Source organism: Anolis carolinensis, chromosome 1 (genome assembly GCF_035594765.1).
Source record: "Anolis carolinensis isolate JA03-04 chromosome 1, rAnoCar3.1.pri, whole genome shotgun sequence".
Lineage (NCBI taxonomy): Eukaryota > Metazoa > Chordata > Lepidosauria > Squamata > Dactyloidae > Anolis > Anolis carolinensis.
This window is the reverse complement of record NC_085841.1, coordinates 128740574-128760003: the sequence shown is the minus strand read 5'-3', so window position 1 is coordinate 128760003 and position 19430 is coordinate 128740574. Positions and strand designations below refer to the sequence as shown.

Sequence of the window (19430 nt, the reverse complement as noted above, 5' to 3'; positions counted from 1 at the left end):
TGCCAGAGGAGCAACAAATCACATTCCCAGGTCCCCACTTTCCATCACATCACTTAGGAGAGTATTCCACCTTCCATGGAACAGACCCAAAGCCACCAATCATGCCTGCACAATTTGGATCCCCTCTATCAGTACATAAACACCTGAAACCTGCCTTTGTAAGCTGTTGTCCCAGCCAGTTAAACAGTATAACTGTCAACCAGTCTAGAGAACTGAATGATGTATACTCTCCAAAGCCAAGCCTAACAGAAACACCCTCCCACGCAACAACTTTTGGGATGGTTTCTCTTTTCATTCCACAGACATATTCCACAAACACACACATTTTTAGAATTGTTTTCCTAACAGGATTGTCTCTTAACACATCTCATCAATTTCAGGATTGCAGCCTATAAAAAAAGACTTGCCTAAAACAAAAAGAAAAATGTCCTTCATTTCCTAAGCCAGAAATTATCTTATCAGCAACTAATTATTTTCAAAAGGCAACATATTTAGAATCCAGGAAGAGCTGAAAAAACAATCCGTGACCATTGATTCTCACCTGAGTGAGTGAGTGCACACACAGGAAGAAGACTCTACACACCAAGCAGTTTATATATTTTAAAGAAAAAATGTTGGATGTTTGCAGGCAAGAGCACAAAGAAAGGGGGTGTGAAGGAAAAAGGAGTGATGTCAATGAGCGCATATGAATGTGAGCCATTAATTATATAAACTGGCATTAATATAAGCTGACCATACTTCCAAAGACACATTGAAACCTAAAGGGAGTACTTAATGAATATAAACAGATCAAGGCCAGCTTAAAACCAAACACTGAAAACAGCACGGGGTTTACCCGAATTACACACCCCTAGTCCCAATTGCATTTCCCCCTTGCCCAAAAATTATTAATGGGAAGGGAGTGGATTAGGAAAGTCACAAATACATAATTATAGATGATGAATTTGTACCTGCCTTAGGACCTCTTCCCATAGCCCCTGGGGCCGTGTCATTTTGCTGGCTGTTGCCAACACACCCTCTCTCCTTTCCCCATCACATGGTAGGGATTGGACATGGCAACAGAGAAGAATTTTTTTTTGGGGGGGGGGGGATGGAGCAACCCACATTTTCCTCTCCTTTTCCCCATCAGATGGGTCAAAGGGCGATGATGCACATTGTCCTGTTGCCCTTTCCCCACTGCCCTTTTCCCCATATGATGAAAAAGAGAAAAAAGCAAGTTGCTCCATTGGAGTTACTAAAAAAAAAAAACACTTTCCTCTCTGTTGTGGCATAGGAAACATCTTGCAACACTTCCTCTCCACTTCAGGAAGAATGGGAGTGGGTCCAAGCCAGTGTTGCTTGATGATCCTAGGCAGGCCCCATCCCGAAGAAGGAAGAAGGGCCATAAAAACCCTTGTGCGAAGAATAGGGTTGTGAGATTAGGTAAACTGTGGTCTGTTTCTGTGCCCTGGATTTTGGTGGGGGCCCCAATTCATTTTTAGGGGGCCTCCCGAATATGGGAGGATAGAAATCAAAATATTTGTTTTTGAACTGCCCATTGGTGGCAATGGGGAGACTTCCCAGGCTTCCCTTCCCATCATTTTAGGCATCATTTTCCCTTATATCCTTCATTAAGAACTGGATTAAAAGCACCAGAGTTAAGATACCACTCTTTCTGTGACGCTTTCCCTTCAGTATTTCAAGGAGACTTGGATTTAAGGCAAGGGGTTAGATAACACATTTTCTGGGATCCTTTCCCTTCATTCTTTCAAGGAGACCTGGATTTAAAGCAAGGGATAAACAAATACCCTTTCTGGGAATCCTTCCCTTCTAGTGGTTGTCTCCCTCCCCGTACTCCACGTGTAGCCAAAAGAAACTAAAAGCAGCCCATGCGGGCATCTGAACCTACCAAACCAGTCAGACCAGCCGAAGACCATTTTTGAAAATGAAGCTATGCACAACCCTAGTGAAAAGGGCCCTAGTGAGTTCTGGCCATCAACTTTATTGAAATATGGACTTTATTGCTGCCTCTCTTCAATTAACCCCATGCCTGCTATTGTGAGAAAAATCCAGTCAATAGTTGCCAATCCCACCACATTCCCATCTTGTGAGATAGGGGCGTTCCACTTCTGTGCCAGCATGCTGACAGTAAAGTGATGTTATGGGCAGGGTTCTCCTCCTCTCACACAAATTTCTTTGCTATTCCAGAACTGTCTTTACACTGCTGCAAATGCATAATCCAGGAGGAGCAGGAGGAAGGGGAAGAAGAATAGGCATCATGGAGATGTGGGAAAATGCGGCTGTACGTATAAGTATAATCACTGGACCACAGACCAGCAAGTCAGAATTATTGCATGAATTGAGAGAGGTGTAACAACCAAGGTGTTCATGTCAGTATGTATCTGCTTTCACTGCTCATGTGACTGTCATGGAATAGTGGCTTTGTGCGATAAGGTCCCAAAGTTCTCCAAACTGTCACTTGCCATACTGGCTGAAGGATTTTGGGTAGTCCAAAAAGCTGACTTTTTGAAACTATTTTCCTAATACACTAATGTTTCATTGTGGGAAAAATATATTGATAACTCCAGAAAATGACTCTATATTCTTAAACATCTGATACAGTTGTCTAATTTGTCCTATCTCTTAATATAAAATGTGAAGTATATGCTATCTTTGCAGTTGAATTTTTTAAAACAGTGAGAGCAAACAGTCTGCAAAAGGTTAATGAACTGCATATAGAAGTTTGTTTTTAAAGGCTCACTACATTCTACCCACGCATTAGCTTTCCTTGTGGTATTTTGAAATCCAAACAGATCTAGTTATAGAGAATGGCAGAACTTATCTGAGTAAATTCCAAACCACTTAAATATTCATTAGTTTAAAATGTACCCGCAAACCTGTACACCAAATGGAGGTTACATGAGTTTGAGCTTACTTTAACTCAAACTGGAACTGGAAGAATAATTAATTGGAGGCATCACAGCCATGGAGAAGTTGAAGAAAACATTAAATACAGAGAAAAGAAGTAAGGGTGGTGAGATTTTGAATGAAGTTTGTTGGAAGCAATTTTAACCATTATTCAAAAAGCATATCTTTTAAAAGTATTTTGTTGCTGTTCCCACACACCAATTCATTTTAGTAAGCTAGTGTAGATTTAGAACTACATATTCAAATGCTTCCGTAGGAAGCTTTTGTGGTATATAGAGCATGCATTATAAATAAAAGATTATAATTAAAATGCAGTTCTGCAATCTACGATACAAGCAACAGCAAAAAATGGGTGCACAAGAGAATTTGAAGGGGGGAAAAGAAGCTTGCATATTGTAATTGCGGGCCAAACCATTCATCTCCTATGAGGACACTATATACCTCATCACATTGAGATGGAAAAGCATGGGTGACCATCCCTTTAAGGTAGAGAATCACCCCTCTTATATGGTCAGCAGTCCCATTTAGTACTCCACGTCCCCATCACACTCAGGCATGGAAACTTAAGGGCTGGCAATACATTCATCTTACATTCATCACAAGGTCAGTATTACTTCTTTTTTTTTTAATCAGGAGAAACAACAATATCCAAAACCAAGAGTTCCTTTGCCCTGCCCAAAGCCCCTTACATTAAAGGAGACTGACAACAGTTCAAAACCTCATCTTCCAATGGAAAAAATTGTTCTGCCCCAAACTCCAGAGGATGCAAGAGACAGCAATCCAGGTTAAACTGTTGCTTTACATGGAATCCTATGGATCTGCATGGAACCCCAGCGGATACAAGAGACTGCTGACAGTTGGGCAATGAAACAGGGTGGAAAACTTTGATGCTTCCCATCACATCTGTTTTGCAGTTGTAAAGATGTGAGTAAAGTGTGATAAGAGGTAGGAGCTCTTGCTGGCCTTTCAGGACATTTCAGACTCTTTTAAACCCTGGACCATGTGATGAGCTCTGTGCCTCTCCATGGTTGAAAAGAGGCAGAAGCGTCCTGGGGGAGGGGGAGAATTCTCAATGTGATGAGGTTGATTGCCGGAGTTCTCTCCTTTCAGGACACTTCTGCCTCTTTTCAACCATGGATGGCTATGCATGATGGCCAGAAGTAGTTTAACTCATGTGATGAGCTCAGTGACTCTCCATGTTTGAATAGAGTCTGAAGTGTCTTATGACTGGGAAACTTCTCAATGTGATAAGGTGGTAGGAGTAAAGTTTGCTGTACTTTAGCTATAATTTCTCTTGTTTAGCAAGATGAATATTCTACACATTTAAAAGCATCACACAGAAACAGCAAGAACTTTATGCTTAGTTAAACTAAAATGTAATGTTGAAATCAAAATGGTGTTGACAGAGTTATCAAGTCAACCTTTCATCTAGTGATGCTTTTAAGTGTCCCTCGATCACAATATCACTTAAGAAATTGCCTTTGCTATAAGAGTAAGGCTCTGAACATACTGGGAAATGATGTACATGTACACTTTCTCCCCACAGGAGCATGCCATGCATTTCTCTGCCATGGGAATTTTCCACATGATCCCAAAACTATCAAAGGAGGAAACATTTATGTTTCCGGTTTTACTGTTTCCTAGTTACCCTTACATATCACTGTATCAGTAGTGATAAGGTCAGTTCTCTTGGTCATTACTAGTTCCAGGCTAAAGAGCCTGTGCTGTACCTATCTAAAGGACTGTCCCTTCCTTTGCATCTTCAAAAGGAAACCTTCTGGTCTAAAGAACAAATTCTTTGCTTTGGCATACCTTGACTTGAAAATTAAGAGTATTTCCAGTAATGATCAAGCAGGCTTTAAAGCCTCCTCAACAACCCCATCTGGTTATCGTGGTTACAATATGCGCAACTCAAGGAGTACTTTAAAAGAGATAAAATGGGATTTATGGAAAAAAGCAATTTGTGGGATAGGATATTATTCTCAGAAGGGAAGCTCATATCAAAAATTTACAAGGTACTATTAGAATGGGATACAGAAACGGATTATATTAAAAACTGTATGACAAAATGGGCAAAAGACATTGGTAGGCCAATTTAAGTAGAAGAATGGGAATCATGCTGGAACAGAAAATTAAAATTGACATATGCCTCTGAATTAAAAGAAAACTGGATGAAGTTATTCTACAGATGGCATATAACACCTAAAAAGCTTGGATTAATTAATAAAAACACAAATATCAAATGTTGGAAATGTGGAAAGGAGGAAGGAACTTATTACCACATTTGGTGGAAGTGCAAAAAAGCAAAGGAATTCTGGTCAATGATTCATGAAAGCACCCAGGCAATATTAGAAACAAAATTTACTAGACTACCGGAATTGTACTTATTAGGAATTTCCAAAATGCAGGCAGGATCAAATGAGGAGAAGATGGTGACTTATCTAATGACAGCGGCAAGGATTGTTTATTCTAGATATTGGAGACAAAAAGAAATACCCTCAAAGACAGAATGGCTAACTAAAATATCAGAAATTAAAAATATGGATAGATTAACATTTTTATTAGCTGAATACCAGGGAAAACAAAGAAAAGAAACCAATTGGCAACAGGTAAATAAATATATATATAATTAGCTAAGAGATTGGGAATATAAATATATACCATTAAAGAGTAGTAATATAGTAACTTTATTTATACTAATTTATATTAGTAATATAAAGGACAAAAGGCAACCCACACCAATCTGGAGAAGAAAACAGAACGAAAGAACCCGAAGAATCAAATGAAGACAAAAGGCAAGAAACACGGAAAACTGGAATAAACCCCTCGGACAGGACTCGGAAGTCATTTTTATATCCCCCCCACCCCCTTTTTTTTCTCCCCCAATACTTTTCACTCCCCACTACACCCCACCCCATCCCTCATACCCGTTGACACTTTTTCTCCCCATTTTCTTTTCCTTCTTATCGTAATTTGTATTAAAAATCTTAATAAAGATTATATTTTTTAAAAAACCCCATCTGCAGTAAAATTGAGTGATTGCCTGGAATTATATTATTTAAAATATTATGGTATGCATTGATGTAGGTATCTTAGCATTCATTCATGTCTTTAAACAGAAATGCAGCACAGGCAGTCCCCCAGTTACGAACAAGATAGGTTCTGCAAGTTTGTTCTTAAGATGAATTTGTATGTAAATCAGAACAGGTACATTTTAAGTGTAACTCCAGCTACACACACACACACACACACACACACACACACACAGTAGCTTTGAATAGCATCGGGAAGAGGGTTAACACCCCTATGGTTTTTGCTTTGCTGCCTGTTCCCCTATTCAGAAGATTTCACCTCACTTTCTGTCCCCGTGACAACTGAATTTTTTAAAAAATGCCTTGTTGTGGAAACAAGGATTGGTGATAAAGCTTCAGTGGATACACCTTTTCCCTATGATAACGCTATCAGGAATGAATCCAGGGTGCTCCAATCTGTCTTGTGTCTTAGCAGATTACTCTGAGATATTGTCTGTGTTAATAGGTCCATATTTCTAATGTCTAATAGCCTCAGAAGCCATTTTTCCAATGAAGGGGTTTCTTTTGTCTTCCATAATTTGGCTAGACATATTCTAGCTGCCGTAACCATGTAATTAAAAAGCTTTTCCATGTTGAGGTCTATCTGGAAATCAGTAATACCTAACAGGAAGTACTCCGGTTTCATATCAATTTTTTTTTGCAATATTTTCTCAATTTCTTTGTAAATTGTAAAAAAAAGAGAAGAAGAAGAAGAAGAAGCATAAACTCTCATGAAACACACCAATATTTATATACACATATATACTGGCTCAAGGACGTAAACGAACATTAGTCGATAAAATGTTCGGAAGACAAGAAACTATGTCTCACAATGCAGAGGATCTGGAAGGGTCCGAATGGGTGTGGGTATTTTTTTATTATTCTTTTCTTTCTCTTTCTTTCACTCTTTCTTCTATCCACTCAATTGTTCCCCCACTTTTAATGTATTTTGAAAAGCATAAATAATTTAAAAAGAAAAGAAAAAGATAATGCTTTCAGGAGTGATTTTGCCTTCCGAGGGTATATTTCTCCCACTTCCTGTTGTTTCACCCCCATTCCTAACTATGCCATTTGTAAGTCAGATGTTTGTACGCAGGGCCTACCTGTACAGTCTTCCATGTGAATGCAGCACCTTTAATTAGACTCTTGAGGACTGCTTATCGAAAGGTATCCCCCTGATCTTCTTTTATTCTGCCTTTAGATGAGGAAGTCTCCTACTGTGTAAAAATGTCCATACATGTGATCCCTCAAACATGCTCTTCTATAACAAATTCACCAAAAATAAGTGTTTACCCTGAGTGTATTAATTTGTTCTAAGGGCTGACACCATTGGGGAAAAAATCCAGATATATATACTAACCATACCAACTTTTGTTTCTGTTACTTAACATTTGAAAGAAGAAGCTATTAGCACAATCTCTATGACACACAATAATTAGGTGTGATGACCCATGGGCCTTGTAGTCCTGCTCAGGACATTGTAATTCCTGATGAAGATGAAAACTTGGGTTTTTTACCTTCCCAGTCTGAACTGGATTCCTCTCAGCCAGATCTTTCCCAGGCAGATCTGGGAACCTTGCACCTGCAAGAAAGTTGTCTCCCAGAAGTATGTCAAACAAGCCCAGAGCCTACTTCTCCCGTATTCTTGCGCCGGGAGTTTTGTAAACAACAGAGAAGTTTGGATTCAGCTTCGCGCAGGAGTGCGAGGATTGCAGCTAAGAATGTGGCCAATTAAGACTGCTTCTCGTGAGAATCTTTGGGGAGTCTCACATCTGGTCTCAGAGTTAGCTTTCGGTTCTGATTCCCAGAGAACTGCTTCGGCGGGAAAGCTAGACTCTATTTAGGTGTTTTACCCGCGTAGTAACTTCGCGGAGTCAATTCGTCAGCCTACGGAGCGAGTTGTGTCTGGACAGCGCGCTCCGGTTCAAGCCTCGCTCCTGCTCAAGCCTTGCCTTGCTATCCAGCCTTCGCCTTGCTTCCCAGCCTTGTTTACCTACGGACTTTGCCTTGTTTCCCAGGATCAATCCTTGCCTTGTTCCACGGATTTATCAAGTTATTCCACGGACCTTGTTCTTGTTCTTAGTTACCTTGTTCCACGTTCAAGCCTTGTTTCAAGTATCAAGTTATTTCCTAGCCTCGCTCAAGTTTCATGGACTAAAGGACCTTGTCATCTCCCCTCACTTTGCCTGGCAAAGTGAGTGTTTCGGTTATTGGATTACAACTTTGGACCTTAATATTTCTTACTGGACATTGCTTTTTTGGACTAATTCTGACCTTTCCTGAAAGGTCTAATTCTGAACTATTTTCTACACTTGTTTTTATTAACTTTATATATTCCTTCAATAAAGATATTAGATAGATTCTGGCCTCTGTGTATGGTTATTGGTGCTCTGCAGCCTGGGTCGTGACAGTTTGACTCCGCCACCCTAAGCACCAATTAACCTCGGCCAGAATGTCTACCGGAGTCGTACCTGGGCCGAGCGGCCAGCCGATTACCTACACCATCGACAAGGAAGAGGTGGACCGAATCCGTGATAAGCTCAATGCACAGGATGGAGAAATAAGGGGTTTGAAGGAACGCGGAGTTCGTCTTCCGGCCATGGCGTTGCCAACCAAGTTTACTGGAGAAGCTTCTAAGGTTCATGTCTTCCGTCGCCAATGTCAAGCTTATCTGGAGGCCCGTGCTGCCGAGTTTCCCCAAGAAGACATCAAAGTGGCATGGGTTTACAGTCTTCTAGATGGGCCAGCGGCCAGCTGGGCGACGGCACTGTTCGACCAAGCCTCTCCACACCTAAGATCAGCGCAACACTTCTTGGACCACCTCAAGGAGACTTGGGGAATCGAGGACAATTTGGAAGCAGCCGGTCACAAACTCCGTCGCCTTTTCCAAGGAGACAGACCTATGTCTCAGTATATAGCCGAGTTCCGAGTGCTGGCCCACAACACCGGCTGGAACGATGTAGCCCTCAGGGGACAATTCCGGGAGGGTCTCAACATTGAAATGCTGGAAGAAATCTCCAAGGTGGATCCTCCCCAGACCCTCGAGGCACTCATTGATCAATGTTTACGGGCTGAAGTCATGATTGCCAACAGGAAACAGTGGGTTCGAGGCCAGGGCAGTAGAGCCGGGGCAAAACCCCCCGCTCCCGCCAGCGTTCAGCCACGTCCGGTGTGGAGACCCCCTCCGCCAACCCCATACCCCAGAGGAGGCGAGGAGGTGCCGATGCAGTTGGGCAATGTGCGTCCCAGACTAGATGCCGCCGAGAAGGCCCGTCGTCAACGCTTAAACCTCTGCTGGTACTGCGGGAACGGGGGCCACTTCGCCAGAGAGTGCCCAGCCAAAGGGAAGCCTGCCGCCCGTCTTGCGGCGGCGTCCTCCACGGAGACGAAGGCGTCTGAGCCGACTGGCACACAGCCGGCGGGGGAAGCCAACGACCGGGTGTAGAGAGGCTCGCCAACCCGGTCAAAAAATCCGTCCAAGAGCCGCCAACCGGGGTCCTGTTCCTTCTCGTGGTCACATTATGGTCAGCAAAAAGGGGACCCGTCATGATCCACGCCATGATAGACTCTGGAGCTACCAACAATTTCATCGATAGAGAGTATGCCGACTCTCTGGGATTACAATATCATGATTTCAAGAATGCCCGTGTGGTGCAAGCCATAGACGGCCGTCCCCTCAAGACGGGTCCCGTAAGTCAGTGGTCGGAACCCACCAGGATGTGGATAAGGGAACATATGGAAGAGATTTCCTTCTTTGTTACCGAGGTCCCCCATTTCCCTGTGATTTTGGGAATTCCATGGCTGACTCTCCACGACCCTAACATCTCCTGGTCCAACAGAGAACTGCAGTTTGCTTCACCGTATTGCCAAAACCATTGCCTCGTAGCCAAGGTATGCCATGCCACAGACACCGAGCCCATCATCACCTTGCCAAAGAAGTACTCCGAGTATTGGGATGTATTCAATGAGAAAGAAGCCGAAAAATTACCCCCACATAGACCTTATGACTGTGCCATTGACTTGGTGGAGGGGGCCCCGATCCCGCGAGGGCATCTCTACTCCCTGACTGAACCAGAGCAAGAAGCTCTCAGGGAATTCCTAGAGACAAACCTTCGCAAGGGATTCATCAGACCCTCTCAATCCCCAGCCGCCTCCCCAGTGATGTTTGTGAAGAAGAAGTCAGGGGAACTACGCTTGGTGGTGGACTACAGAGCATTGAACAATATCACCAAGCGGAACAGCTATCCCCTGCCCTTAATCTCGGATCTACTGGATCGGCTTCGAGGAGCCAAGGTTTACACCAAGCTGGATCTTCGGGGGGCTTACAACTTAGTTCGCATCAGGGAAGGGGACGAGTGGAAGACCGCCTTCCAGACCAAATTCGGATTATTTGAGTCCCGAGTTATGAATTTCGGTTTATGCGGAGCCCCCGCAACGTTCCAGCATTTTGTCAATGACATTTTTCAGGACTATCTAGACAGGTTCTTGATAATCTACCTGGACGATTTTTTGGTGTTTTCCAGATCACAATCAGAACATGAGAACCACGTCAAGATGGTGTTACAACGATTGCGGGATCATGGACTTTATGCCAAGCTGGAAAAATGCGCTTTTGATCTACAAGAGGTAGATTTCCTTGGTTACCGCATCTCGCCTCTAGGGCTTTCCATGGATCCAGCCAAAGTTTCAGCAGTATTGGAATGGCGGGCGCCAACTAACAAGAAAGAGGTGCAGCGTTTCTTGGGGTTCGCGAACTACTACCGCAAGTTCATTCCAGATTTTGCCCGCTGGTCCGACCCCATCACTAGCTGCATCCGTGGAAAGCAGCCTTTCCGCTGGACTGATCAAGCAGAGAAAGGGTTCCAGCAACTAAAGAAACTATTCACCTCCCAGCCAATTCTACAGCACCCAAATCCTGGAACCCCTTTTGTGGTGCAAGCGGACGCCTCTGATGTGGCAATTGGGGCTGTACTCTTACAACCGGTGGGAGATCACCTCCACCCCTGTGCCTTTTATTCTCGTCAACTAACCACACCAGAGAGGAATTACACCATTTGGGAAAAAGAACTACTGGCCATAAAGGCAGCCTTTGAAACGTGGAGACATTGGCTAGAAGGGGCCAAATTTCCCATTGAAGTCCACACTGATCATCGTAATCTAGAACATCTAAGAACTGCCCGCAAACTAAATCAGAGGCAGCAACGTTGGGCTTTATTCTTTGAACGTTTCAACTTCCAGATCCATTATGTGACCCCAGCCCAAACCAAGCAAGCAGACGCCCTGTCACGTAAACCGGAATACGCTGCAGGACGCAAGGAGACCTTTGAATCCCAACTGCTACAACCTGAGAACTTTGCCACGCTCACGGTGGGGAACACCAAATCCATTCCCATTGGTTCAACTTCCCCTACTCCAGGACCCATCTGTGCTCAAGAAATCAGGGCTAGTCAGCAAGCAGATGCCTGGGCGCAGGACCAACTTCGCCAAGGTCTGCATTTCCCCTTTTCGCTTAAAGATGGGCTGCTCTGCTATAGAAATCATGTTTATATCCCACCCGGACCGGGCAGGGAAAAAGCGCTTCGTCTGTGTCATGACTGCAAACCAGCAGGACACTTCGGACTGTTTAAAACTATGCATTTGATCCTAAGGGATTTTTGGTGGCCCAAGATCCACAAGGATGTGGAAAAATATGTCAACACCTGCCCAGTATGCCAGCGCTCCAAGATACGAAGGGAGAAGCCCTCAGGGCTTTTACACCCCCTTCCTACCCCATCTCGCCCATGGGAAATAATTTCCGCGGATTTCATCACTGACCTACCACCTTCCTGTGGATTCACCACGATCTTAGTGGTGGTGGACCTATTCACCAAGTTAGCCCATTTCATTCCCTGCGAAGGCCTCCCCACGGCCAAGGAAACTGCGGATCTATTTCTTCAACATGTTTTCAGACTACATGGATTGCCCAAGAGTTTAGTCACAGACCGTGGATCTCAATTCACCTCTCGTTTTTGGAAGGCACTACAAAAACTATTGGGCATAGACTCTCGCTTATCTTCAGCTCATCATCCCCAAACAGATGGGCAAACGGAGCGCACCAATGCCACTTTGGAGCAGTATCTTCGCTGTTATGTAAACTATCAACAGGACAATTGGGCTTCTCTGTTACCACTGTCTGAGTTTGCCTACAACAATGGAGTTCAAGCTTCTACAAAAGAAACGCCGTTCTTTGCAAACTACGGCTTCCATCCACGTTTCTTCCCCCCTGTCATTGAAACTTCAGAGGTTCCCGCAGCAGAGGATTGGCTGCAGGAACTCACAGCGGTGCAACAACTTTTGCTCCAGCAACTGGATCAAGCCAAGGAGGACTATAAACGCCACGCTGACAAACATCGCCAGCCGGGCCCCGAAATCAAGGTAGGAGATCGGGTTTTCCTGTCCACTCGCTTTCTGCCCTCCCACCGCCCTTGCCGGAAGTTAGATGCCCGTTTCATTGGTCCCTATCCAGTGGTGGCGCAATTAAACCCCGTGACTTTCAAACTCCAACTTCCGCGTTCAATGCGCATTCACCCAGTGTTTCACCGTTCCCTGCTCCTTCCGGCGGATGGTGTGCGACCTGATACAGACCAACCGGCCCCCCCTCCTGTTTTGATGAATGGGGAGGAGGAGTTCGAGGTTGAGGACATTTTGGATTCCCGCTTTCACCGCCGCCGCCTACAATATCTCATTGACTGGGTGGGTTTTGGCCCTGAGGAACGCTCTTGGGAAGACGCCTCCACAGTCCATGCTCCTGATCTAACCCGTCGCTTTCATCAGACCTATCCCACCAAACCACGACCTCGCGCCTCGGGGAGAGGGCCCCAGTTTGGGAGGGGCCTTGAGGAGGGGGATAGTGTGATGACCCATGGGCCTTGTAGTCCTGCTCAGGACATTGTAATTCCTGATGAAGATGAAAACTTGGGTTTTTTACCTTCCCAGTCTGAACTGGATTCCTCTCAGCCAGATCTTTCCCAGGCAGATCTGGGAACCTTGCACCTGCAAGAAAGTTGTCTCCCAGAAGTATGTCAAACAAGCCCAGAGCCTACTTCTCCCGTATTCTTGCGCCGGGAGTTTTGTAAACAACAGAGAAGTTTGGATTCAGCTTCGCGCAGGAGTGCGAGGATTGCAGCTAAGAATGTGGCCAATTAAGACTGCTTCTCGTGAGAATCTTTGGGGAGTCTCACATCTGGTCTCAGAGTTAGCTTTCGGTTCTGATTCCCAGAGAACTGCTTCGGCGGGAAAGCTAGACTCTATTTAGGTGTTTTACCCGCGTAGTAACTTCGCGGAGTCAATTCGTCAGCCTACGGAGCGAGTTGTGTCTGGACAGCGCGCTCCGGTTCAAGCCTCGCTCCTGCTCAAGCCTTGCCTTGCTATCCAGCCTTCGCCTTGCTTCCCAGCCTTGTTTACCTACGGACTTTGCCTTGTTTCCCAGGATCAATCCTTGCCTTGTTCCACGGATTTATCAAGTTATTCCACGGACCTTGTTCTTGTTCTTAGTTACCTTGTTCCACGTTCAAGCCTTGTTTCAAGTATCAAGTTATTTCCTAGCCTCGCTCAAGTTTCATGGACTAAAGGACCTTGTCATCTCCCCTCACTTTGCCTGGCAAAGTGAGTGTTTCGGTTATTGGATTACAACTTTGGACCTTAATATTTCTTACTGGACATTGCTTTTTTGGACTAATTCTGACCTTTCCTGAAAGGTCTAATTCTGAACTATTTTCTACACTTGTTTTTATTAACTTTATATATTCCTTCAATAAAGATATTAGATAGATTCTGGCCTCTGTGTATGGTTATTGGTGCTCTGCAGCCTGGGTCGTGACATTAGGGCACTTAGACTCCCATATATTCAATAGCAATGATGCAAACAATCCAAGTCAGGCAATTTTTTCTCTGATATTTTATTGTATATTTATATCCAGCATTTCTACCAGAAAGAATTCAAGATTGCTTGATATGGAATAAAGCATTATAAAGTGTTTCACAGGTTGAATTACTGAATGAAACTCATTCATATAAGCTGCACAGGAAAATGATTATAGAAATGGTTTTGTGTCATTGGTCATCAATTTGGTATTGAGTTGTGAACCTATGAATGAGTAAGTCCATAAGCACCAGTCATTAATGGTCCTGCTCAGAACTTGCAGATCCAGGACTGTGGCTTCCTCAGAGTATCTTCTTTTATTTTCCCTACTGCCTTCAACAGACCATGCACTATTATTTTTTTCCAATGAGCCCTACAATCTCAGGATGTGTCAAAAATATCTTCAAGTCTTATCATTCTTAATTCTAAAGAGATCTACACAGTGAAAGTTCTTGCTGTAATCTATAAAGAATAGGCTGATTTTCTTCTGAAGGTCTTAGTGTGGTCAACACATGTTTGCAATATGATCTCTGGTGCTTTTTCTTTTCTGAACCTGGCTTTGGCATGCAGTATTTCTTGACTCATATTTGGTAAAAATCTGTTTTGTAATGGAGAATTAGGACAACACTTCACTGTCTACAATTCCTGGTGTCCCTTGTCTTGTGGATTCAGATGTTTATTGAACATATCCATTCTGTGGAAGATTATTATGTTTTCTATATTTGTTGGTATGTTTTTGACAATATTTGGATGTATTCTGTTTCTATTAAGTTGAAATAGCTCTTTTAGTATTCCATTTGTTCCTTGTGTCTTCTCCCTCTCCCAAATGCTTTGTAAGTATCACTTTCTAAAATTGTAGATTCTTTGTCTTCTCCAGATTCATGCTTCTCAGATCTTGGGTTCTGATCATATGTTTGTATGACCCTAGATTTTCCTTTCAACCTTGGATATAGTACATGGATGTCAATTCAGTTTGAGTCTAACTGTCTCTTTAGACATAATAGGACCTTGTCACATGTGCTGCCGAAATTGATATGAATTGCCATGTCCCGGTGTTGGCCGTGCAGGGGGTGTGGGGACCTGTCGCTCCATACCCTGTTGCATCGCGGTTTCCCCCCTGCTTCATCACATGGGGGGAAGCCTGTTTTCAGAGGCTCGATCCATCTTTACTTATAGAAAGACGGGGAGTCTGCCATTATCTGCCACCACCATTTTTCGGCGACAGAGGCACTTCAGCCACTGAACCGCCCTGGAAGTAGTTCTCTGGGATGTGATGGGAGCCATCAGGCTTCATGACTGAAAAGAACAAATATCTGCCACTGAAATCAGGTACGTGTGTAGAGGTCCACAGTGATTTTGTACTTCTTTTTTTTTGCTTTTCCTTAGTAGGTGGTTGAGTACTTTTTAATGTGGGAAACTCCTCTTCCACCCTGTGCTTTGGATTGTGTTTCAGGCATTTAGAAGTGGTTTACCAGTGCCGTCTTTGCATAGTACTAATAAGTCACCTATTTTCTCTATATCTTCCATTAGGGTCACTTCCCACAGTTTCCCTTTTGATGCTTTCTGCCACCTTCACCATTTGAAAGTATCAGCCTTTTTTGTTGATGCAACTATTACTCCGTGAAGAGGGTCGATACATCTTACTCATGTAAAACGCTTTGAGCATTTTCTCTTGGGTTGTTCTATCAGAAGCCTAGACTTTTGATAGTATAATTCTCAGCCTTTCTGACTCTCCCAAACCCTCTCACTGTTTAAGCTGTACATCTGAGAAAGGTCCGGACTTTTTTTAAAGTATAAAAAATCACCAGAGGCTCGTAAATTGCCCATCCTTATTTCATTAAATTTGAAAATACAGTTTTAATTTGTTGTTTATCTACCTACTGCAGGCTACATGTCATACATGACTGCAAAAGCCAACAATTGCATTCAACATTCATTCCTTCTAAACCAAGAGTTAACACTATAATACAAGGGGCTTGCTTGCATGGGTTTAAACCTGCAGGAAGGCAGTTAACATTGAATCAGCCAGACCCAATTTCACTGGTGATAAAGTTGGAACCATAAAAAGAGAAGTTATTAGAACTGAAGAATATAAAAGGACTTGGCTGCTGAATACAGAACAACATTCTCTATATGTGTGTGTATTTTTCTAAAATAAATTGCTGACACTTTGGAAAGAGTTTTAGATTTTTTCTAAAAACCATCCAAGGTCTGCACAGTGAACAACCTGAAAGAATTTGTGGCACAAAGTAGATCTAAACAGAAGAACCATATTTGTTGAAATGCATGCTTATATTATAGATTTATTTGCTTTCCAAACATCATGAATGGAATCCTATTAGCTAGACCCAATTTATTTTCTTCATCTGCAGATATCTCTGCTCCCGAAGAAACAACCTGACCATCCCACATTCTCTCTCACTTTCTCTATATATACACATATCTTCCTGTATGAATTTCATACCTATTCAAAAATCTGTTTCAGGATCCAAGAACATATCAAAGAATCACTTTCTTTTGACTGGAAATAACACAGGAGGAGATTTACCTGCAGCTGTCAACATTGTTCCTGTCCACAGCATTAGGAAAGGCGAAAGGTCCCTGGTTATTGATTTCTTTAACTTCAATACATCCAGTAAAATTGTAGACAGATCCTGTCACCTAAAGGGCAAGGAGGAGAAAACAAAAGAGTTAAACATCTGCCATATTTGTGATATGAAGTCAAACAAATTCTGAAATCACAGTTCCATGCTATGGGGAATTCACCAAGGTTCATGTTACACTCTGAAATCAATTGGATTAGAGTTCCACTGTTTGTTTAAGCCCTGTTAACAACCCTCTTCATGATTTCAAATTAGTGTTGAATTTGTTTTCGTTGAACAATCTCAATCATTGTTTTGACATAGATCTAGCATGATGGTACACAACACAAAAGTGTATATCCTTCTCCTTCCCCCTACAGTCTTAGGAGTCACCTCAAATATGGTTCTGAATAACATATCATTCCACTGGATTAGTTTTGTGACGTATGCTGTCAACTGCAATGGGAAGGGGAGACCATATTTTCATCCCTCCACTGGATTTGCTTGTCTGCTAAAGGGCATCCAGCATCAGATGCAGTCCCATTTTCTGACACACATTGAGCCTTTTTGCAGATCAGTTAGTTCGGATATTTAAAACAACATTGAAATAGTGAACTACAAGGGGAACAATTCAGTCAAAGATAAGCATTATTAAGTTAGGCCAGTTTCACTGAAATATATTGTGTACATTTAATGGATTTGTAGACTACTCTCAACATATATAGCCTAGCCACTTAGCCAGAAAAAACTAAGAATCACATTATTCCTGCCTCCTTTCACAATTAATATCTTGACTAATTGGACAGGGGTGTTGTAGCTGTGGGCACTCCCCCCACTCACCATCTTGTCTTCATCCTCTTCCCAAGAGGCCATGAGCTCCATGTGGTCCCTAGTGCATGTGGGAAACCTTCAGCCAATCAGATTGAACTAGGTTCAATCTGATTGGCCAGCAAAGGCAGACCTGAGAGAAGACATCATCCCTCAGGTCCGCCTGCTGACTCATATAAATTCCAGCCCTGCAGCTCCCTTCAGCTGACTTGCCTTTGAGCTCTCCCACCTCCCACACTCTGTTTCATTGTTGTTTCCATCTGTATCCTTCCTTGTCACAACTTGGGGGAGATTGTCATGGGCCTTGGATCTGGTTCTGGCTCCCCCCCCCCTCTGGGGAGGGATTATCCTATCATTTTTCTTGGGGGCATGCGGAGAGAGGTTTTGAACAGGAGTCTGCACTATGCCCCTCTCAGCTTGTGCCACCCCTGGCTCGGTCATGCCATACAGATCTTGTGTTTTTTTCTGTTGTGACCAATAAACAAGTTGTGGCCTTTGTTATCCCAACCTGTGTGTGGCTTGTATTCTGTGTCCTGATTGGTGGATGGTTGCCTTGCACACACAATTTAACTCTCCTGTTTTATTTTAAAGTTATGTACATGCTTAACCTATTGAACAGAATCAACAGTTTGGTTCTTCATGTATCCTTTTCAAAACTCAGTCTTAGGATCTATTTTAACTTCTTAAAGATCACCTAGTCCTATCAGTGTCTGAGAATTAATCCCACCTAGAATGGCGTCATTCAATCCATTTTGATGAGTCAACATGCTGAACATCATTACACTGAGGCAATAGCGACATTCATCTTAAGAATACCAATAGGATTTAGCCAGTGTCCCAAGGATCATAAGAAGACATGTATCTTTCCTTCTGAAGTCAGAGACTCAACTTTGCTGAGAGAGATATTGTTTAAGATCTATGTCCCCTGTCCCCTTGCTTACTTGATAGTCTTCAGCCTGCACTATACTAGTGGCAATTTTAATGGCAGGAGGCATCAAAAGAGGAGAAGGTACGGGTGATATAGCATATTGAAAGTGTAGATTTACAAAATCTAATGCCATCCCTATTGGGTTTGTGGGTGAACTGATGTAAATCAGGACAGCAAAAGCAAACCAAGCTATTATCACTAGTGTCTTTAATTCTTGCTGAGCTTGGAACATATTGAATGAGGAGTGTTGAATCTGGGCTTCAGTCTGAATGTTTAACATGGTACTGTATCCTTGCTTTGTAAAACTTTCAGCACTTTTGATAGCTCCTTTAAAGTTCACATTAACACTCATAGCAGGATCAATACTGCTGACCTGAAACATTCAACCATTATTGACTCCCAATATTCAGAATGTGGCAATGAAATAATTCCCTATGATAGCAACACAATCCAGGCAGACATTAATTTTTATTAATGTTTTTGCATTTCCTCTTGTATAGAAATTATTGAACTGCAATATGTGATGACTGTATTTCATTGTTACACTATGTGCCCAAGAAGACCCTAGTAATGTGAGAGGGGCAATGCAGGCAATTTGTGCATGGTATTTCCCTTCTATCAAAGTGCCCCCATCTTAGTATGACCAATGTTTGCAAAAGAAGGGTATCCTACAATGATGATGCTTCTATAGAGATCTTGTATCACAAATAAACATTGGAAGTATCATCTCAGGGGAATATCCTTGTTCCTGAGAGATGATCAGTACTGATGGTTGTTCTTGGAAAGATCTTTGGGCCAAAAACACTATACTATTATGTGTGTCAGTCCATGAATCAGGGCAGAATTACTATTGTTAAATTTTAATACACAGAGATCAAATCCACCTTATGTTCTAACATGATCAGAGGTATACCATTGACATAGTCCTTGTAAGAAATTATTCATTGATTCCTCCAGTAAATAATGCTGCTGAATGATTTATAGGCCCCAGAATGACTAGCCAAGTATCTGAATTCTTTCAGGACCTCTGCTTTGAGCGTCTCTGTTGCTTTATGAGTCTTTCAACCACTCTAGTTTCAACATCAGATATATGTTAATATTTTAAATCAAATTCTTGCTATTGTAGGCATAAGAAGCAAAAAGAATAGTTTCTGATAAAACCATCAAAGGTCAAAAGCAGCATCATTATAGCACTTATATCAGCCACTGTCTTC

The 19430-nt window shown here is 42.7% G+C and overlaps 1 protein-coding gene across 1 annotated transcript in view; it reads right to left on the bottom strand.

Annotated features, from left to right (window-relative positions):
* Positions 1-19430, bottom strand: part of eys (eyes shut homolog) — an 804562-nt gene that overhangs the window by 262645 nt on the left and 522487 nt on the right. The window contains exon 20 of the mRNA XM_062969072.1: positions 16427-16539. Within this exon, the coding sequence (XP_062825142.1) occupies positions 16427-16539 (113 nt within the window). The remainder of the gene's footprint in view (positions 1-16426; positions 16540-19430) is intronic.